Source organism: Fukomys damarensis, unplaced genomic scaffold (assembly GCF_012274545.1).
Source record: "Fukomys damarensis isolate Sample0158 unplaced genomic scaffold, DMR_v1.0_HiC HiC_scaffold_37, whole genome shotgun sequence".
In the NCBI taxonomy this organism is placed as follows: Eukaryota; Metazoa; Chordata; class Mammalia; order Rodentia; family Bathyergidae; genus Fukomys; species Fukomys damarensis.
The window spans coordinates 196,879-219,363 of record NW_022900949.1 but is presented as its reverse complement, the minus strand read 5'-3'; the positions used below and the strand labels follow the sequence as shown (position 1 = coordinate 219,363).

At 38.9% G+C, this 22,485-nt stretch overlaps 1 protein-coding gene across 4 annotated transcripts; it reads left to right on the top strand.

The window, feature by feature from the left end:
* Positions 1 to 377: 377 nt before the first annotated feature.
* Positions 378 to 22,011, top strand: LOC104876367 (zinc finger protein 878). 4 transcript variants are annotated; one of them, XM_033759493.1, is made up of 5 exons: positions 378 to 504; positions 5,868 to 6,484; positions 13,552 to 13,678; positions 13,880 to 13,940; positions 18,777 to 22,011. In XM_033759493.1, the coding sequence occupies exons 3-5, from the start codon at positions 13,645 to 13,647 to the stop codon at positions 20,329 to 20,331; spliced, it is 1,650 nt and encodes a 549-aa protein (XP_033615384.1). In that variant the 5' UTR covers positions 378 to 504; positions 5,868 to 6,484; positions 13,552 to 13,644; the 3' UTR covers positions 20,332 to 22,011. The 4 variants fall into 4 exon arrangements, with proteins under 4 accessions (XP_033615384.1, XP_033615385.1, XP_033615383.1 ...); XM_033759492.1 differs by lacking the exon at positions 378 to 504 and adding an exon at positions 3,050 to 3,202; XM_033759494.1 differs by lacking the exon at positions 5,868 to 6,484 and having other exon boundaries at positions 381 to 504.
* The last annotated feature ends 474 nt before the right edge of the window (positions 22,012 to 22,485 follow it).

Here is a 22,485-nt window from a genome sequence, read left to right as displayed (position 1 = left end):
AAAGGGGTTGAAGGGAGGATAGGTGAATAGGGAAAAATGGGAACCAAGATATATCATGGACAGGTATAAATTCCCAATGATGAGTGTCATCATGGTGAACATCTAAAATGTACCAATAAACTTAGTGAATAAAAAAATCCAGTAATTTGGCTCAGTAGTGCCACTGCACAAGCTCCTGAGTTCGATCCCTGGCACAAAAAAAAAAAAAAACAAACAAACAGAAAAGAAAAATGAAATGAAATTATGAGCAGTTCCCCAGCCACTAAAAGTTTAGAATTTTCATGTAAGATGTTTCAAGAGTCTTAGGAATTCTTCTAGCAGAATTCCTATATTATGACCCAGTAATGTAATATTCTATGCATGTTATCACAATTTTGATGGTGTGTCAGGCTGCGTACCACAGTAAATATGTCTCCAGAATGCACCTGAAATATCACCACATTCAGTGTAACGCATTTTCTAAGAAGTGAAGTAGAATTGATCCTCCAGGGAATTAAAACTTAGGTGAGTTACACTAGATGTGTTCAATTTCATTAGAGAAATAACTCAGTGGGTCAGCAGTGTTGTAAGGAATCAAGAGATTGTGTTAATAACCTTATCAGAGCATGTAAATCTGCAGGCACAAAGAAGCTTGTGAAATTATTCACAAAGAATGGTCGGGGATCCACCAGTACACAGAGAAAGCGAACAATTTGCGTTTGATTAGATGCCTCTGTACAGTTTGTCCTCTAGAAATGTCTCATGGCATCTTTGTATTCCCGTAAGTGATATTTCTCTCACATGTTTTAACTCCATATTCAGTATGTTAGAGTTGTCCTTTTCTACTTACTGGACAAACACAGATGGGAATAAGCACTATCCTTGTTTCAGTTCAAAGACCTGATTTGGGTATATATTGACAGCCACAAGTTGTGGAGAAGAGGAAAGTAGGTGAAACACGTGTGAATGCTATTGGAAGGTTTTTCTTTCCAGGGGTAATTCGTGATTTCTATAGGTTATTCCTTAAAAGCGATTATGCTAAACGGGGGGTTGATGGAAACGTAATATGTACATACAAATGATATCTTTGAAGAATAGTCCTAGAGAAAACTCATATAATCTTCTGAGGAAAGGGTGGATATATTTGGCAGTTCATTTTGCTTAGACACCAACTATTAATTGTATTAGGTTTTTTGCTGAAGTTATAAAACACACGAGACATAGAAATTAAGAATGAAAATTTTTAGTTCGACTCATGGTTCAGACATTGAAGTGTGTTGTTTTTTGTCTTCTAAGGAGAGTTACAATAGTGGAAAAAATGAACAATGAAGGTAATGACCATGTGGGAGGCAGAAATTAGAGAGCGGAACAATGCCTACAGAAAAGGGGGAAAGAAAAGGTGTAGTCTCCAATGTCACAGTCCCGTGACTCAACCAGACACAGCAGAACGCTTTACTAGTATCCCACAGACCATTCCACCCAAACAAGATGGCCGTCAGGAGTGCTTCATGGCTCCAGGGGATGTGCTTCTTGTAGAAATATTAATGTGCTGAAAGATGGGGTGCTTTAATGAGCAGAGAACTACAGGGCATGGGGACCTTAAAGTCTGAGGTCCTTAGGTGTCCCCGCCGCTTCACCAGGCAGTGATCTATCATAGGCTTGGATTTCAGCAATCATTCTGACCCTCTGGCTTGGACATATGTTTGCTTCAAAATTCATGTTTTCATGATGATACTTGATAGAAGAGGTTGCCGGTCTGATTTAGGTAAAATGTTTGATTTTTTTTTTTTTTTTTTGCAGCATCGCAGAATACTGCTATAATTTACCTGCAGTTTTTTCAAGAATCGTATTGCTTTTGGGGGCACATAATTATTTTCTTGACTAAAACGAGTACATTGAGAGATCCATTGTGACAAAAACATGTCCAGGAAGCCAGGTGGCTGACAGCAAGTTTCTGACCATGTTCGACATCGGCCCCTCCCTCTACTCCCTTGTGCTCAGACCCTGGCTGGATCCCTCACAACTGTGACTTCTCCGTGGTGTGGTGATTCTGGCATTATTCTAGTACACTTTTGACCCCATGCTGAGGGGCGAGTCAAAGGAAGAACCCTCGGAGTCCCTTAAGAAGACAGGATATTCAGGCGTTGTTGGTGCATAGCTCTGATGCCAGCACTGGGGAGGCTGATGCAGGAAGCTCACAGCTAGCTCAAAGGCAGCCTGGGTATGTGGTGAGTTCAACAACAGCCTAAAGCTTTGAGAAGCCATGAGGAAGCTCTTCTTAAATTCAGTTTTCCCTTCCAGTTAGGACAGGTAGAAGTCTGGGAGAGACACCACTGTAGAACTCTCTAAATTACACACTAGAAGATGAACTTGGGGTGATGATCAGGGAATAGAGTGGCCACAGCCACCTGTTTCCAGGCATGTTCCATCAGCAGGCAACTTTTAAGCAAAGCACCCCCATGCCTAACAAAGTTGGCACAGTGTGTGGTCATTTCATGTCATGTGAAAGCACCTTTAATCTTTTTTATTATTTTTAAATACTATATTTGTTAAGTAAATAAAAGAAATATTGGAAAATTGGGTGCTTCTCCTGGAAAGTTCCAGTAAAACACACAAACATGGTCTGGATTCACTGGCTTTGTAAACAAGTTTGAAAATGAACGAGAGCAATTAGACACCTATCTTTTATCAATTTTTAACTGAGACTTGTACTTAACACTTATTTAGTAGTTTTTACACTCAGGAGAAATACGCTTTGAATTTTGGCTAACATTGTGGGATGTTTAATTGCTTTCTCCATTTTTAAAACATGATTTCGTTTTTTTTGTAAATTTAAACCACCTTTGAATAGCCTTTTTCTTTTCTTTTCCAATAGACCAATTACTACTCATGAGTCGGCAGAACATTTGTTTTCTGTATTCTCATAATAAATGTAAAATATTTGTAGAAAAAACAAGTCTTACGAGTGAACTCCGCTCACGCAGGCAGGGATTTGTCTCAGCAGGAACAGCGGCCAATCACTGATTGAGAGGCGGGCATTATGACCTGTCCAATCAGAGGAGAGCAGAAAGTAGGGCTCTTCCGGTGTCATGGCGCCCAGGTCTGCAGCCTGATCACTTTACTGAGAGCTGCGCTGTCTTGACCGCATTGCTCCATGGCGCCCACCGGCTTTGTGTTGCGTGAGAAGGACCCCGGGAGACACTGATGCCACACAATGGCGACGGTACAAACTGGGGTGCGGTTGGGGTGAGGTGTCAGTGGAAGTGCCAGAACCAGCAGTTGCAAACCGGAGTCTCCCTGCGTGCTGCAGTCTGAGGACCTCCTGGTCTCCAGCACTGGTACCCCAGTCTCTAGGCTGGGACTGGTCCAGCTCTCGGTCCCCAGCGTTCTGCCTACCACAGCGATCACACAAGCCCTGAGTGCAGGCTCAGACAGCCCCAGCCCGTAGCCAGGTGTCCACCTGTGCGGGGGAGATTGGGCCGTGGGAAGATGCAGGTGCGGGGTTGACTGAGGGGACTCGGCTGTGCTGGATCCCTGGTCCCATTTCTCCCTGCGGCACACCTGGAGGACCTGTGTTTTATCAGTGTCTCTGATGCAGGGTCTAAAACCCAAGACTGCCCTCCTCGAGGGGAAAGGTCCTTTTTGTGATAACCGACATCCTAAATTTGCTGTATTGCCCAAACTCCTGATAGCTATTGAAAAGGCCATAAGACTCTAAAAAAATGTGTACCATTGGAGACAATGTAACTTTGATGGAGCACTTGCCAAGCAAGGCAGTGAAATCGTGTGTTAGACACAAAACAATGAAAAAAATTATCAACTTAATGTTTTAGGTGTCGCCCCTGCTCAGAAATAAACCATTTAAGTGAGTTCTTCTCATAGCATTTAGAATGCTGAGAAAAATGGAGAGGATGGTAGTGTGTTACAAGGACAGCTGAAAGTGTCCCTTTCTTTGCACATGCTCGACACTTGGAGAACCACTTTGAACTGGGGCATCTACATGGGCTTGTGCTGTGGTAGGCCTGCAGAAGGAGAAGGCAATGCTGTAGTCCTTGGACTGTATGTAGACACTGTTTTCAGTATTGAAATGCTTTGAAGTGGACTTTGCAATGTAAGATTATTGAATTACGGGTAAAACCCCAGAGTTAAAGTCTGCAAGCATATGGATGCCTAAGGATAAAAAAAAGTTTTCTGTGGATGGAAGAACAAATAGAAGGAGAGAAAGTGAGAGAGGAGGGGATCCTGGAGGTTTCCAAAATCAGCACCTACAACAGAGAAGGTTTTCCTCCGAGGTTACCTTGTTTTTAGTGTGACACAAAAGGAAGGATTGTGTGCTGGTTCAGTGTGAGAGTGGCTCAGAGATCACAGGCGTGAAGGAAGGAGAGGAGCTCATTAAATGTTAGAAATATATGTCTTCTGTTACTAATGATCAGGTAACCTAATCATTTGAGGAAACACTGAAAATTACAGAACTTCTGGGCCTTGTTGTGGGCTTAAAACTTAGGCAGATGCCATCATCTCATCTAAGTGTGATGGGAACAGGTATCTCCATGATACTAATGATTTAAAGATGTGGTCGATGTTTTTATTGTGCAAGAGAGTGGACTAGAGGATTTTGTTCTGAACTGTATTCCCCACAGATTTTGATTTCTTTTTCTTTTTCTTTTTTTTTTGTATTTTGAGACCAGGTTTCACTAAGTTGTCCGGTAAACTTTTCGCAGACATATGCCACCTTGCCAGGCTAAAATGTGAGTTTATTACTCACTACTACCATCCAAGAGTACAGTGTAGGGTAAATGAAACATCAGTAAAACATGCTGGTGCACACCTTTCGCCAGCTACCTGAGGTTCTGAGACAGGTGTATTGCAACATCAAGTCCACCATAGATAATTGAGCAAGACCCTATTTAAACGTGAAAGAAAAATACTGCAGATTTTTCTCCACTCTAATGTAACTTTTCTAACATGTTCTACCCTTAGTTCAATTTCTAGTACTGAACAATAAAAGACAAATCACAAGAATGCAGTGGAAACCTAGATTGACTTTTGAATTTTATAATTTTTTTACACTAGTGGTGCATGGTACAGCACTTGCTCGACATTCTGCACCCCAGTAAGGACTCACTGTTGCCCCCAACAGGCTACCAAGGGAAAATCGCTAGAGACGGACAGAACACCCTATTTAATAACGTACATACAATATTTATGTTTTTATCATGAAATAGGCTTTGGTTACAGAATTATCCTGACTAAGGGTCAAGGGTATCATGGTGAGCAGTTTTAAAGGAGCCAAGGATTATCAATGCTGTTTGAAAGATTAGATGTATTCATTATATCTATACTGCATCGATACCTTTTATTCCTGCCTTCCTTTGGATTGATTAAGATGCTTTTTTCTTGTGAATTTAAGCAACATTTGTAGAATCATTCTTTCAACTCTGGTTGAAGTGCTTTTCTTAGAATATGAAAGAGTAGATTGTCTGTTTTTTTTTCTTTTTATTGAGTTTATTGGTACATTCTATGTATACAATACAGTTACATTCATTACTGGGATCTGGTACCTTTACATGACAGGTCTTGGTTCTCATTTTTTCCCCTTGTCCCTGCCCTCCCTTCACCCCCTCTTACGCTCCCCATTTACAAACACTTTATTTCCATTTCTCATATTTTTTCTTTTCCCTTATTCCCTTTCCCCTACCCTTCCCACTTTCTCTACACCTTTAGCCCTTTTCTTCCTGTTTCACATAGTAGATTGATCCTTGTGTTGAGTTCGATGTTGATGTTTTTGTGGGACAATATTATGAGTAACGTATGGATGAGGGTGCTCTAATCAGGGTTTTGTTTTGCTCTGGTGTGATTTGACTTGTTATTATTTTCCTGTGTTACAGAGAGGTGTACCACTGTGATAATACTGTCTGGATTGCTTCATCAGGAGAAGGGGGATTAGATGAAAATAGTCCATGAACAGATACAAGACTGCAACTTTGACCAAAAGACACCAAGCTTCAGCAATGCTAAAAAAAAAACCCAACTACATTTTTTTTAGTTTTAATTTTTGCTGATTCTGGCTACCCTTCTTTCTCACCCTTGTAGAAAAGATCTGGATTTTTATTGTAGGTTTCTTTGCTGCCTCTTCTTTACCCTTCGCGGGCTGAAGACAGGTCTGCCTGGTACTGTCACCTCTAAGACTGGCTTGTCACTCCTTTGCAGTGACATATCTCTCTGAGGAAAGAGCTGACACCGAGCCTTTGTTATGTGTTTCATGACTGACCGGAGACTGCAGTCCTCAAAATCCCACTGAGGCCTGCTGCATCCCCACACTCTGGAGCACCCCCTCATGTCGGGATACTGGAGAAGCCATGGATTGGCACAGTGAGATAAAGCAGTGAGCTTCCCTTCAAGGCGCCCCTTGGTGTGGGCTGTGCACCTCCCAGTGAATGTGTAGGCACCAGGCGCTGACGTCTGCTGGCTTTTTTACTGTAGCTGGATCAGAAATGCAGCTCAGGTAGGGAGGTCAAGAGTGAAGAGTCTGGGAGTACAGACTTAGAGGCACTGAGGTGGGCATGCAGAGCCAGAGAGATGGCAGCTCTTGCTTCTTCTTCTTCTTTTTTCTTTTCTCTCTTTTTTTTTTTCCTTTCAAGGCACCATGCTATTCAGGAGCTTATGTGTCTGGATGCATCTGCTAAATCAGCAGATTCAGCCCCTGTGATTCCATACTTGGAAAATCATGCAAATGGAATGTCAACACCTTATTTGCCTTTTCCACACTTATGGAAACGTAGGCTTGTGTGGTTCTCTCAGTGATATAAATCCCACAGGGAACATTCTGTTTCTTGCTGACCTAGAGTCAGGTTTTGATAGATGCTCAGAACCACATTTCCTGGTGCCTGGACTGTGTATTCTCTTAAAATCTTAATATATTCCATCACACTCCCACCACAAGTTGGCAGGAATTCCTGTCTCTCAGAACCAAATTCTAATGTGATGAATTCACAATGAAACGCATTTTTTCTTTTATGCCTTTTGTTTTCCCTTTCTGGTGTAAGCTGTTCTGTGTATTGTCTGCTTATATCCTGTGCTCCTATTTGTGATGAGGAACCTTCTTTTGTAAACCTTTTTTTCTTTTCCAAATACTTCTTTGTCACGTATAGAGAATGAAAATAGAGTACTTTGGGGTTTTTTTTCCTCTGCTTGCTAATTTCCTCAAGGACTTTTTTTTTGCTGAAGAAATCCTAACTCCTATGCTTTTATATCTTTTTAAGCCACCTTCACTTTTGTGACTTTACAATTTTATTTGTAAAGTTTTCCTAACATCAAATGCAGAAAGTCATTTTCTTGTACTTCTATATTTTGCAGTTCCACATTCCTTTTTCTGAATGATGTCTGCCTGGTGTGCAACTTTGAAAGTTTGCACTGTGATAATCAGCTTTACTTGGCGTATGATATGAGCAGTTTACCACCATAAGTGAGTGATCACTCACCTCTGCCTCTTCATTTCCACTTCCGGCCTTAACAAATCTGTTTAGAATAAAGCAGCAGTGTCTCTTGATTTGTTTTTCAATTTAATGTGGCCACATGCTGTTTGAGATTGAGTCTAAATGAATTTCACTCTTTAGCATGTTCCAAGCAAAGAAATGTATATCCTTCCTCTTTATTTTTGAGATTTGAAAAATACAGCGATTTCCTTTGTTTTTCATAAAGTTTTCTGGAACATTTTTCACATTTGTACTTCATTCAGTGGTAGTAGAAATAGCATTTTATTAAGGATTATATATAAGGAATATATAGTGTATCATATCATCAAAGTTAAGTCTGTGCAGATCATCTTTTTTTTTTCTCCCATTAGCTCAAGACAGAATCTGTGTAATTCAGTCTGCCTTGAACTTACTGTATAGCCTAGGCTGGTCTTGAACTTGTGGAGGTTGGGTTTCAGCCTCCTGAGTGCTGGGATTACAGGCATGCACGACTGTGCACAGCTATCCAATTTGACTTGTATATAGTATTTTTATCTTTGAATATGTTGCAGATTTTTAGAACATTTCTTTATAGTGTTAGATAAAATGTATGTATAGATCTTGGGTAGTATGTGAAATAACCTGCAGGTGGCAATAAAATCTTTCCTTTGCCATGATATTTGAGGAAGATTTTTTGTGCACAAGAAAATAATTTCATAGAGTGAAGAAACAGAGTGGAACATTTGTTATATCCTTTTAATGCAGACATTAGCAGTTTTTCAAAAATTGATACAAGTTCAATTTTTATTTTTTGAGACAGGGTCTCCCTATGTAGTTCAGGCTGGTCTTGACTCACTATGTAGCTCAGGATGGCCTTGAACTCCTGGTGATCCTCCTGCCTCGGTCAGCAGAAAGCTAGGATTATAGGCATTTATGACCACATCCTCCTATCTGGTCAATCTTTTAATTCAACATATTTTGGTACTGTATTTTTTTCCCTCAGATGTTCATTATATTCACATCTCACAGGTACATTTTTGCACTTTTGATTCTATTAATAACAGATTTTTGTATTTTAAATGGTACTGAATTTAAAACTGATTCCTAAACACACATAAACAAACGATCTTTTGTTTTCTGTTCCTATTGTCTGTTCACCTTGAGAAAAGACATTTGAGAGCTGTTTCTTTACCATGTGTCTATTAAAATCAACAGCACTGTGGTTTTTTTCCAGCTGTTGTTCTTTGGCAGCACAGGTGTTCTTGTCGTTGTTCTACAGTGTTACGCTAGGATACTTTTGTCATTTGTGGTAGTGACTTTGTCTCTTCCATTTTGATCCCTTATGTCACTTATTCATCTTTGCTACAACCCCAGACATGAGTTTGTTTCCAAGTTTTAGCTATTATAAATTGTGCCACTATGCACATGGGTGCACATATGTATATCACTGTGATATGATTCTTTTAATTCTTTTGGAAAGATAACCAAGCAGAGGGATGGCTGGGTCAAAGGAACCTCTAGTCCTAGTTCTTTGAGGTGTCTCCATATTGATTTAAACAGTATTTTCTTTTTTCTTTCCGGTGTGTGTGTGTGTGTGTGTGTGTGTGTGTGTGTGTGTATGTGTGTGTATTTTCTAATGCACACTTGTAGTTGATGAGCTGCTGTTTTATTCTGGATTTGAAAATCTGCATGCTGAGATGCAGTTAGCCTGTAATTGTTTTTTCTTTTAAACATATTGGCAAGTTTTGGCAAAGATTGCATTTACTAATGAGATGTAAAGATTTCCTAACCTTTGTAAAGTTCCTGACATTTGAGACCATGTCAGCTAAGCATACATTTTTATTACAATGTTCGCATAGCTGTATGTTTGCTATACATAGCAAATATATTAATCAGAGGGAATATCTTAATCTTGATCAGTATCATAAAAGTTTGAGTGAATCCCTTGTAACACCGTTGAGAGATGAATTTGTGGAGGGAAGTTTTTTGTTGTTTTGTTTTGTTTGGTTTTGGTTTTGAGACAGAATTTCCCTACATAGTTCAGGCTGGCCCTGAGCTCACTGTAGCACAGGCTGGCCTAGAACTCACAGCGATCCTCCTGTCTCTTCCTCCTGGGTACTGTGATTTCAGGCATGCGCGGCTAATCACCACTTCACTTGCTTGGCTAATTACTGGATTCTCTTATTCTTCACATTCCTAAGCAGTTACACATGTACTCTCAAGTTTATTAAATAATAATTTGGTCATACGTTTCATTTCCCTTAAGATATCTTTGATTAAGCCGTTGCAGGGGTAAGCAGAGGTAATCTCAGCGTTCAGGGGCTGATGCGACAGGATCGGAAGTTGGTGCCCATCACAGGTCACATCGGGAGACCTTTACTCAGACTCTGTGATTTCTGTGCCTTTTATAAGTAGTTCTTATTTTCATCATGATTTTATTGCTGTTCTGTCTGCTTATTACTCCCACTTTTGTTTACGTTTTCCAATGTGTTGATTCCTCCTCCATTAATTTTTGGTTGTTTTTCCAATGAAGTATTTTGTAGGAAAACAGGACTAGTGACATTCCTTCCATCTTAACTCTTTTATAGTCGTATGATTTACAGAAATTTAGGCTTGAGAGTCTAAGTGTACTTTGCTTGTAAGGTATGGCGATTGTTATCTTAGTTTGAACATCTGGTCTCACCCTGGGGATGCGGCTGAGCACCTCTGGCATCTGTTCATCTTATAACATTTTAAACTGGGGCTATGTGCCATCAGACTTTGTAGTTAATGATGAAACCTCTGATATTGTTGTCCTAAGAAACAAGAAAAGCAAAGCTAATTACAGAAGTGAAAGACAGCAGTTATTCTATATTTCCTTAACGTTTTGTAGGTTTCAGACTGTTTGCAGAAGTTCTCTTTATCAATTGCATGGATTTGAGTCTTTTCTTTCCTTTGTTTGTTTGTTTTTTTTGTTTGTTTGTTTATTTGTTTGAGACAGGATCTCACTGTGTAGTTGAGACTGACCTGGAACTCACTATGTAGCCCAGGCTGATCTCGAACTCACAGTGATCCTCCTGCCTCAGCCTCCCAAATGCTGGGATTACAGGCATGTACCACCATGCCCGGATTTCCTCTATTTGTAATATTCTTTTTTTTTTCTTGACGTGTCAACTTGATAATTATGTGTCTTGGTGAACCTCTCTTTGTATCATAGTTGTTTGGTATTCTGGAAACCTTGCTTGTATATTGGAATCTCTTAACATGGCTAGATGGCCCCCAAAGCCTCATGCAGTAATAGGTGGGATTTTTTCAGAGGTGAATTAATCTAGAGTGTGTGATTGAGTCATGGTGAAATGCTAGGATTAAGATTAGGTGATTACTCAATCAGTCCACTGACTGGTTTGGCAGTGCACTAATCCCAGTAGCCGGCATACAACAGAAGAGACAGAAAGAGCCTTGTCTTCTGTCTTCCTTGCTTTGCTACCAGCTCATCATGTACTGAAAACTAGACAGACTTTAAGCTAGATAAACCTTTCCCCTTAAACTTTGGGCGCTGAGTATTTTGTCTCAGGAATGAGAAAATAATTAAGACACCTCTGCCTCCCAAATGATGGGACTGCAGAAACTCACCCTAACCTGCTCACCACCATGCCTGACAACCAGCTAATGCTCTGGCCCCTGTTTGCTGTGTGTCTGGAGGCCTCATGTTAACACTGTAGCTTTGTTTCCTGCTGTTCAATCTGTAAATACTCTCTCATTTTTCCATGTTAGAATATACACAAACATGTATAATATTTTTCTATATTGTAATTTAGTGTTTTAATATTTCACTAGAAATTTTACCAACAAAATTTTGTGATAAGATTTAACAATAACAAGAATATGAATATCCTGCCAACCCTAAGAAAGGTTTATACCTGGGCCTTGAGCAGTGTTTACGAGTATCAGGTTAAAGCCTATTTGACTCACCCTTGTCTTTTCTGTAGATGACCGCTGTCTGCTGTCTATTGCTATTTTTCCTAAGTCTACCATTTGGTGTTATCCCTAGGCAGTATTGTTTTAGTTTTAGCCCCTTGGAATGTTGAATAAGTGAATTCTCTGGAAATTGTACAGAAAAGCGTTGTGAGTGGTTTCTTTGTCACTAGGCTTCACATGTGCTTATGTCTGAGATGGGAAAAATGCTTCTGATCCATTCCAGTGGTCACATGGTTGAAGTTATCTCAAGTTTAGTTGTCATTGATGTGAAAAGAATCGTATCTGTCTCCAGGAACAACAGCACAATGTATTTTCTGAAAATTAAATTAGTGCCGGAGATTTAGCTCATTGGTTCCGCTGCCTGCCTCACAAGCACAAGGACCCAAGTTTGATCCCTGGTACAAAAAAAAGAAAAGAAAAAAAAATTAAAATTACTGGTCTGGAGGTTTCCATATACTGCAAAGTAGAGGTAATGGTAGTGGAGTGGAGTGTTTGATCTACTAGTATTATCATTATTTTTTTTTTTGGTGCCGAAGATTGAACTCAGGACCTTGCGCTTGCAAGGTGGGCAGTGGAACCACTAAATTAAATCCCTGGCCCCTGGTCTACTGTTCTTACATTTAGTTATTAGTTGTGCCTTTCCACAATTTCATTTCCTTTAATTATTTCCTTAACCAAGATCATGGATGCTATTTTATATTAGGTTTTTCTTTTGAGTTATGTGTATTTTGTTCATTTTTCCAAGTGTTCATTGTTTTTATACTCTGTACATAAATCGCTTTTATTGTATACACTGCAAATTTTTAAAATTTCTTGTCCATTTTACATCCCATGATTCACACAGAATTCATTTTGTCCCCATATTTCCAATTCCTTCTGGATTTCCTACTGAAATAAAACTTTTTTTTTTTGGTATTGGGGATTGAATTTGGGATCTTGCACTTGTGAGGCAGGCAGTGGAACCATTGAGCTGAATCCCAGGCTGGAGATAACACTTTTTAACTTCCAAAATATATTTGCCTGTGATTTCTCGAAGTATGCAAGTTCATATTTCTATGTGAAGATGTAATTATTGTTCATGGAATATGGAGAATAAAGTGCATGTGTTGATATATGTACCTGTTTCTTCCTGTGTCTGTATTCAACAGATTGTGATTTTTGTGACTTTGTACAATAACAGCTCCGTCATGAGTCAGTATTCAGTTTACAGATGAGCCACTGAAGGCTGTCTTTACTTTCTGTGATCTGTGTGTCATTCACTCTGCTAATAGTACAGTGCCCAAAAGCAGATTTTAAATTTTTATATAGTAGGCAAATTCAACATTCTGCTCACCAGTAATGAAACATTATTTAACGTTTATTATATTGAACACATATAATTTAACTGAAAATCAAAACCATGATTTGGAAGTGACAAAAATTTTTCTATTATTAGTTAACTTTGTAAAATTTCATATAATACATATATCTATTTTGATCGTATCCATCCAACCCATTGCTCTCCCTTCCACCACCTAGAATTTTTTTGTAAGTCTATGATAGTTCACTATTTGTGTCATTGAGACATGAGATATTATACTGTCCTTAATTTAAATACATTGTCATTAAACACTGAATTAAATAATATAATGTTTTTCATTAACATTTAATTTTAATATACCATTCATAAATTTTATGAATGTGTCCAATTAAGGTTTAGCCTATGAAACCAAGTTCAGGGTTCCCAATATTGTCTGAATAAAATCAGAGAAGGAAAGGATCCATTTCCCAGGTGACAAGTTGAGAAAAGAGATGTTCTCTGTGTTGTCAGAATAATCCCTTAGGTACTCATCTACCTTGGATATTATTTGGATGTTGATTTGATAAGCTCCCTCTATGACCCATGTTTTATAGACAGTGTACAAATAAAACTATCTAACCAGCAGGAAAACGAGTGCTCCCATTCTGCTGTGGCTTTAGCAAGGACTTCAGTCTAGCATCAGATTTCCTATGCGCGGTTTGCATATTGCAGAGTAAGTGTTGGAAAATAAGTGTTGATGACCAAAGCATGGACCAAAGCCTTTTGAAGGGCTCAACACCGTTTCAGCTGATTATGAGTGGAGTTGAAATGTGCTCTGCTTGAGTCTCTGTCTTATTCCTGGCAATATGTGTGATGGTTTAGGAGGCAGTGACCTTTGAGGATGTGGCTGTGGACTTCACTTTGGAGGAATGGGCTCTGCTGGATCCATCCCAAAAGAAGCTCTACAGAGACGTGATGTCAGAAACACTGAAGAACATGTCTGCTATAGGTAAGCAAGATAGTCATTTTCTAATTTGTATACATAGAGAGCGCTGCTTCTTATTGATTGGTAAAGATTTATTTGTTAGAATATGAGTGCATTTTGATGAATATTCCTAACATGGGCAGTTAATATGATGATTATAACTGATATCCATTAATTTTTGTGTAATAGTGTGTAGTAACTCATATTTCTATTTCTACACTTCAGAACACACCCAGACTGACCAGCAAATGGAAAATGGGAGCGAATATTGGCAAAGAAATCTAAGGTAATTTGCACTCACCATAAAAAACTAATGTGCCTGTCATGGTCACATACTTGTTATCCCACCACTCAGCAGGCTGAGTCAGGGGACTTGCTGTGAGTTGAAGGCCAGCCAGGGCTACATAGTGACATCATAGCCAACCTGGATTACACACGAGACCTTGTCTCCAAAAATAAAAAATAAAAATAAATAAATACTTCTCAGGAGTCAGAGAATGAATAGAAATTAGTTCTCTGCTCAAAATTATAAATTATAAAAATATTGTATGGAATCACATTTAGGCATTGGCTATAGGTGTATAGGAAATGAATTTTATGTTTAACCTAGGAGTGCAGGGTATCTTTAATTATGTGTACATGGGAGCATTTTCTAAGGACTACTTTCATAAGAAACTTGTTATTTAAAGAAGGTTATCTGTATTTAAATGTAGTACACACATTCAGTATTTGCCAAGTTGCTAACCTTGGGAAAAATTGAAATGAATCCCACTGTGTTGATAAAAGCTATTATCAGTAAATTTTTCTAAAGCATTTAGTCTCTTTTTGTTGCAAAATTATTAAAAGGCCTTTAGTTGGAATGTCACACAGAGACATCTTTATAGAAATGTCTATAGAGTTTCTACAAAATATGAAAAACAGAGCTTTCATCAGGTGAACTTCTCTCCAGTAGTTAAATAATCATATTGTAGTGGTACACACATATCCATGTTAGCAGCTGCACACCTCACAACAGCTAAGCTCTGGAAAAAAGCCAGATGTCCATCCACAGATGAGTGAATTAAGACAGTATGAGGTAGTCAGGCATGATGATGCATATCTGGGATCCTAGGGTCGGGGATGTAGCTCAGGGATGCCATGCCTACCTGGCAAGCAAGGTCCTGATTCAATCCCCAGTACTGAAAAAAATAACAGTACAATCCTAGCCCCCTATGAAGCTAAAGCAGGAAGATCCGACTCTCATGCTCAGCCTGGGCAAGTTAATAACTGATGAGAGTTCTTCTCAAAATAAGACTGGGGATGTAGCTTGGTGCTTAGACACTGGGTGAAATCACTTGTACTGAAAAAATAAGGTATGTAGATATAATGGAATTGTATTCAGTTAACCAAAATGAAGTGTCATTTTCAAAAAAATAGATGGATTTCAAGCCCATAGTGTTAAAAAATAACTAACACTTAGAAACTTCAGGGTCACGTGGTATAGTTTTTTGGGTCTTCAATGTATTGTCAGCAAATGACAGTTTAAGTTCTTCCTTTCCTATTGAATTGTTCCCTTTACAAGGATGTAGTGGCCTTCTTTGTCTCTCTTAATCAGTTGTGGCTTGAAATTTACTTTGTCTGTGAATAAGATAGCGATCCCTGCTTTTTCTGGGCTCCTGTCGCATGGAGGACTGTTTTCCATCCTTTCACTTTCAGTCTGTGGACTTCTTTTTGCACTAGGTGTGTTTCTTGTATGCAACATATTGTTGGATTTTGCTTCTTAATCCATTCTGCCAGTCTGTTTCTCTTGATTGGTGAATTGAGGCCATTGACATTGATTGTTATAACTGATGTTGTACCCAAGTCGCAAAATCCCCAAGAAGACCACCAAGGAGTCTCTTCTGATGCAAACACATAAGGAGTTTACTGCAGGCTTGAGCCTGGCAAACTTGAGCCTGGCAAACTTGAGCCTGGACCTCCAGTGGCACCGTCACAGCGGCTTCTAACTGAAGGCCTTGACCCATTTTCAAGACATGCTTATATAGGGCTGGGGATTGGTACTATTTTTAACTGTCCATTACTATGGGTTATTATTGGGACACTTAGGGGAAATACCTCATTCTCATGAGGGGAATTATCATACTCATGAGGAGCTCAGCAGGGGCACTCTATTTCTATTTTTAAGGAACACTAAGTGATTACACAATTAGGCAAACTCTCTGTACTCAGCAAAGCCTACAATATCTCCAACTTATTTTACAAACTTAAGCAATTATTGGGGAGAAGATAAATTCACTCTTGGGTCAGAAAAAGAGGAACAGAAAAACAGGGAGGAGGTTGTTATAGCCCTTGCCTAGAAAACTTGGTCTTTATGTTCTGAACAAAGGTCAAAGAGGGAGACCACCTTAATCGGAAAACTTGGCTCCTACAATATGTACTGACTTATTGTTGTCAAGTTATTGACCTTTTGTTGACTCTTTTTAATTTTTCCACTTCTCCCTTTAGTTTCTTGCTTTGCCTATTTGATTTGCTCTGTTGGGCCTCATGATGTTGTGACTTTCATTGTCTTTTTCTAGGATCTTGTTTAGAATTCCTTGTAGTGCTGGTTTGGTATTCATGAAGTTTCTCAGGTGTTCTTTGTCATGGAAGTGTCTTATTTCCCCATCCATTTTGAAAGAGAGTTTAGCAGGATACATCAGTCTAGGGTGGAGGTTGTTTTCTTTTAGGACTTGAAATACCTCACTCCAGGCTCTCCTTGACCTGAGGGTTTGTGTTGAAAAGTCTGCTGATTCTAATGGGCTTTCCTTTGCATGTGATATTTTTTCTTTTCTCATACTGCTTGTAGTATTTTGCTCTTCTGTTGGGTTTCTGGGGTCTTGATTGTGATATGTCTAGGTGTAGATTTTTTTTTTTAACCATGGCTAGTTAGAGTCCTGTATGCCTCACTTGTCTGTATGTCAAATTCTTCCCCTCTAGGAAGTTTTCTGTCATTAATTCTATGAACAGCTTTTTAAAATCATTTGTATTTTCTTTTGCTACTTCATGGATTCTTATCAGTGTTATGTTATTCTTCTTTGGATCATCTAGGAGTTGCTGGATTGATTTCTCATGATCCCTTACTGATTTTAAGAGTCCTCTCTTTTCATGGTCACTGACTGCAATCCTAGCTTCTATGTCTGAAATTCTATCTTCACATTTATTTATCCTGCTGCAAAAACTTTCGGTAGAGTTTTTAATCTCCTGGATATCTGAATCTGTTTCATGGATTCCATTTCTTTCCTATGTTGGACATGTATTTTTTTCCATTTCTTTCTTATGCTGGGCCTTCATGGCTTCTATCATGGTCCTGAACTCATCCATTTTTTTGTCAGTTTCTGTTCTAGAGTCTCTAATCATGTCTTTCATTGTGCTCACCATTTCTGTAGTTATCTGGGAAATTATTTCTGTTTTGAATTTTCCTAGAGCCTGATTGATCTGTTTTGTTACTTCCTGTGCTATGAGTTCAGAGTCAGACTTTTCAACTTCATTTGCCCTAGAGTTTGCCTTTGGTGAACTGGAAGTCTGTCTTTGTGTCTTGCTTAGGTGTTTTCTCATTTTTACTTTTGTTGTTGGGTTGTCCTTGGTTTAATTCCTGGGTTATTACTTAAATCTTCCTGATATAGTTGTGATTTAGCTGTTGACTCTGTAATGACTCGTAGACATTCTCATTTTCATAATATCAGAAAAGACAACTCACTGAATCAATCAGCAACACAATAGGTTCAAGCACAGCTTACAAATTGACTGTGGTAGTCATTAATCTATTATGTTTAAACATGATGTTTAAACATCATGTGAATTAAATCAAAATCAAGGAGCAGCCCAAAATACGTTTACAGCGAATAAACTCTTCAATGTAGCATCTTCACCGTTTAGGATGGGGGCTCAGACAGAGTTATGACAAGAGGAGTAGATAGGCAAAAGAATTGGAGAAGGTTTCTAGTAAAGCCAGAGGGCGCAGGATGACCACACAAACTTTAGGAAACTGTTGAAGACAAGAGTGAAAGACAAATGCAAGAATAAGGACAACAGTCTAACAACTTAACAGTATTAGGGAGTCACTTTCCTTTGAAACTATTGACCTTTGACTGAAGGAAAATTGTAGAAGAAAAGAAAGAAAGAAGAAAAATGATCAAAGAAGAAATCCAAGTTAGGGCAGGAACAGGAATAGAAAGGGAGATGAAGAATAATATGGGGGAGCAAGAGACTGAGTTGGAAAAAGAAAACAGAAAAAAGAAAGAATTTGCAGAGTGGAATGAAGAAAAGAAAGAAGAAAAAGACTTTGAAGGGCCTCTTTCACACTGTATCTCTGCTGTCATAATAGACAGTGTGCCCAGCCATGTGCAGAACTAAGTCCTTTAGTCTCAGGTAGCTGATGGCTGACCCCTTAGATTCAGGCTGAATTTGGGCTGCAAGGCCCACATTGAGCTCCCTGACCTCCTGCAGGGTTGAACTCTGCAAGGTTTTACTGCAGATTCCCTCTGCCCTTTCTCTGAAGATGTTCAAGTTCTGATGGAAGGTGGTGCTCTCTCCAGTTTTCCAACTATGGAGATCTGATGTGCCTTTATTGAAGTTGTTCACTTCTGTTCTGTCTTCTGGAGCTCAGAGAAAGGACCTTATGACCACCTCTGCCTCTGCAGAGTGGATCTGAGAACTGGCGCAATGAGGAGGCCTGAGAATGTGTGCGTGTGCGTGTGTGCATGCGTGTGTGTGTGTGTGTGTGCGTGCATGTGCATGCGCGTGCGTGTGTGTGTGTGTGTGTGTGTGTGTGTGGTGGGGTGGGATATTGCAGAGGCACCCGCGCAGCAAGCAGTCCTCACCAATTGGCTTGAGGCAGGCTGGAATGAGAAGGGATCTCTGCATGGCTGTCCCATACCTCCACCTTCCGCCTTCTGCTGGATACAGGGTGGGGTGAGGGAGGGGCAAGGGTGTTTGAATAGCACTGTTTTAGTGAGAGCTGTTGTCAGTCTATCCTGCAGAGTGTACATTGAATTCATGATCACATATTCTTAAGGGGCATCATACCAGATCTGATCCTGGTAAATCCTTAGTAAGGAGACCCTTTTAAATGTGATTATCATTTTATTATTTTTTTCTTTTATAGAAGTGAAGATGTAGAGAAATGCTACCAGTATAAATTATGGAATCCACATAGAGATACATCTTTTTGGACTTCAGACTCTAACATTAACCTGAAAACACTTGGTTCACAGCCAACTGAAAGCCTTGCTTGTAGAAATTCCCTGATTGGTCAGTCATCAGCAGATGTGCCCACCAGAGCTCACAGTGCACTCAAATCATGTGAGTATCCAGTATTGGAAATGAAGCTGTCTAATGAACATGGGGAAACCTGCAGCTGTTTCCAGTCCTTTCAGAAGCGTGCAGCCACAAGCCCTGAATATAAGCACTGTGAGAAACCCTACTCTGATTTCAGTGAAGACGATCACATTGGAGAGAAGCCCTTTCTATCTAAAGAAAAAGCTAAAGCCTTTGTATGTAAGCAGTGTGGGAAAGCTTTCACAAGTAACTGCCATTATAAAATGCACGAAAGAACACATACTGGGGAGAAACCCTATATATGTAAGCAGTGTGGAAAAGCTTTCACCAGCAACAGCAATTATAAAACACATGAAAGAATTCACACTGGGGAGAAACCCTATGCATGTAAACAATGTGGGAGAGCCTTCAGGAAAAAAAGTCATTGTCAAAGACATGAAAGTACTCATACTGGAAAGAAACCATATGTATGTAAGCAATGTGGAAAAGCTTTCATCACACGAGATAATTGTAAAAAACATGAAAGAACTCACACTAGAGAGAAACCCTATGTATGTAAGCAGTGTGGAAAAGCATTCACCACTCAAATTTCCTGTCAAACTCATGAAAAATATCATACTGTGGAGAAACCTTACGTGTGTAAGCACTGTGGGAAAGCTTTCACCACTCGCAGTTATTGTCAGACCCACGAAAGAATTCACACTGGGGAGAAACCATATGTGTGTAAGCACTGTGGGAAAGCTTTCATCAGTAACAGCACTTACAAAATACATGAAAGAAGTCACACTGGGGAGAAGCCTTATGGATGTAAGCACTGTGGAAAAGCATTTACCACTCATAGTTATTGTCAAATTCATGAGAAAACTCACACTAGGGGAAAGCCTTATGTTTGTAAGCAATGTGGGAAAGCATTTACAACTCTGAGTTGTTGCCAGATCCATGAAAAATCTCACAATGGGGAGAAACCTTACATTTGTAAGCTCTGTGGAAAGGCATTTACCTCTCAGCGTTATTGTCAAACCCATGAAAAAGCTCACAATGGGGAGAAACCCTATGTTTGTAAGCAGTGTGGGAAAGCTTTCATCTCTCACAGTCAGCGTCAAATACATGAAAGAAGTCACACTGGAGAGAAGCCGTATATATGTAAGCAGTGTGGGAAAGCTTTCACCACTCACAGTAATCGTCTCACACATGAAAGAAGTCACACTGGAGAGAAACCTTATGTATGTAAGCAGTGTGGGAAAGCCTTTCCTACTAGCGGTTCATTTGGTAGACATAAGATGAGTCACACTGGAGAAAAACCCTATGTATGTGATCAATGTGGGAAAGCATTTCCTTACCACAGTTCATTTTATAAACATAAAAGAATACACACTTCATAGAAATCCTACGTGTGTAAGCAATGAGTAAAAGCTATTACCAGTCAGTGATTTTCAAAGACATAAAAGAATTCACTCTGGAGAGAAACCTATGTATTTTAGCAATATGGGAAAGCATTCAGTGTACACAGGTGTTGTCAAATGCAAGAAAGTCATACTGAAGAGCAAACATTTTTATGTATGTAATCTGAGAAAGCCTTCAGTTATTCCAGTTATAATAGATATTATAATGTCACAGAGGCAAATTAATTGAATATGTAATATAACACTGAGAGAAAAGGACTCAGTTCAGGAATACAGAAAATCTTCAGTACAGACAGCTATCAGTACATGCATGGAAGAATTCATAGTCAGAAAATCTGAACATATGTGAGCCATGTGAAAAAGGTTATAGTTTTCCCAGTGCATTCATGTACATGAATGAATTCACGTGGGCGATAAACCACGTGTATGTAATCATTGGAGAAGACCCTTCAGTTCTTCCAGTTACCTTGAAATATGTGAACGAACTTACACCAGAATGAAACCCTACATAGAGAATGTGAGAAAGCATTTTGTTTCCTATAATGTTAGAAAAACATGAACAAGTTCACACTCAGTGTTAACATGGATGTGAGAAGTCTTCATTTATATGTGATTTTTTTATATGAACATTGTATTGTGGAGAAATCCATATAAGTGTATATTGTGCAGGAACAGCTCTAATCACTTATTCTTATCAACATGTATATTTTGTGGGAACACATCTCATTTTGGTTTTATTCATATTGCGAATGAACACAGTATAGTGACAAGCCATCTATATACAGAAAATACACCAGAAATAAAGCAGATTGGATCAAAGTCCTGGGTATGCAGGGTTCTCAATTATAAGTTGTATTATCAAAATCTTTGGAATGAAATGCATTAATGACTGATGTACTGAACAGTGTGCCTTATCTTTAATTATGCTTAGACCCTTAGCCATCAAGTAGCCAATAAAATAAAAACATTTATTTTGTAATGAAATATGACATATCTTATGTAATATATGAAGTATACTAAGATGCAGGGTATAAATTTTTACACCCTGCAAGAGGTGGCTTATTTCACTGTAGCTCATTTCTGATTCTTACTGTCATCGGGAATTTTAATAGTGCACACTGCTATTCTAGCCAAAGATGAAAGTAGAAGATAATTCATCCTGAGCACATTTATTTACCCATCTTCTTGGTATCAGTTAAGCTTACTGGCCCCAGTGGTTCCTATCTGTAATCCTGCATACTTAGAGAGCTGGATCACAAGGTTAAAACCAGCCTGGGCAACTTAGACCTTGTCTGAAAAGAAAATATGAAAAGTCTATGTGCATAGCTCAGTGCATAATTTTATTCCTTTTATTTTATATTTGAGTCAGGATTGCCAAGTAAAAAATACACACACATTAGGATGAAGGTGATGGTTTTAAGATCATCGCTGTAATTGTTTGGCGTGTATTCTTTTACCTAATATTCTTAGTGTTTTTCATTGCTAACTTATTTTTTCTTTTTTGGACTTGTGTGAATAGTACTTATTTTATCAGTTTCTCCAAAAGCCAGATTTTCTTATTTTTCTTTTGCACATGTTTAATGTCTGTTGTGTATCCCACTTTGCTTACTCCTTGATCATATTTCCTAAATCATTTTGGATGTGTTATCTTTCTTTTATCTGCTTACTTTTAAAGGAAGAAAAATGCACGTGCTTTAATTTCCACTTTCTATTTACTTTTGTCCATAGGGAATGTGCAGATATTTCCTCTCACTGTAGATATTTTCAAACCTTTGTTTCTTCTTGACTGTGAAATTCTTTACTACCGTGTCCTAATGGCTGACATGACAAATTATGTGACCTAATACTTTATCAGTAGTGTGATTCTTACTTTGTATCTTGTCCTGAGTTTTACTATATTTTGGATCTTGAGGATATTTTGGGTTTATAGGTAAACACAAAGGATTCTGGATTTTCCTGTTGATGTGAGGAGCTGTGGAATGAGAATTTCCGTAGATGACTAACAAACTATTCTGGCAGATTCACTAATGCACGATGGTGGAAGCTCCAGTTTGAATCTTAATTGCCCCCAAACCCTTCATATACTTGCTCTCCAGCCTGTTGTTCTTGACAAGTGGTGATAACTGGAAAAGG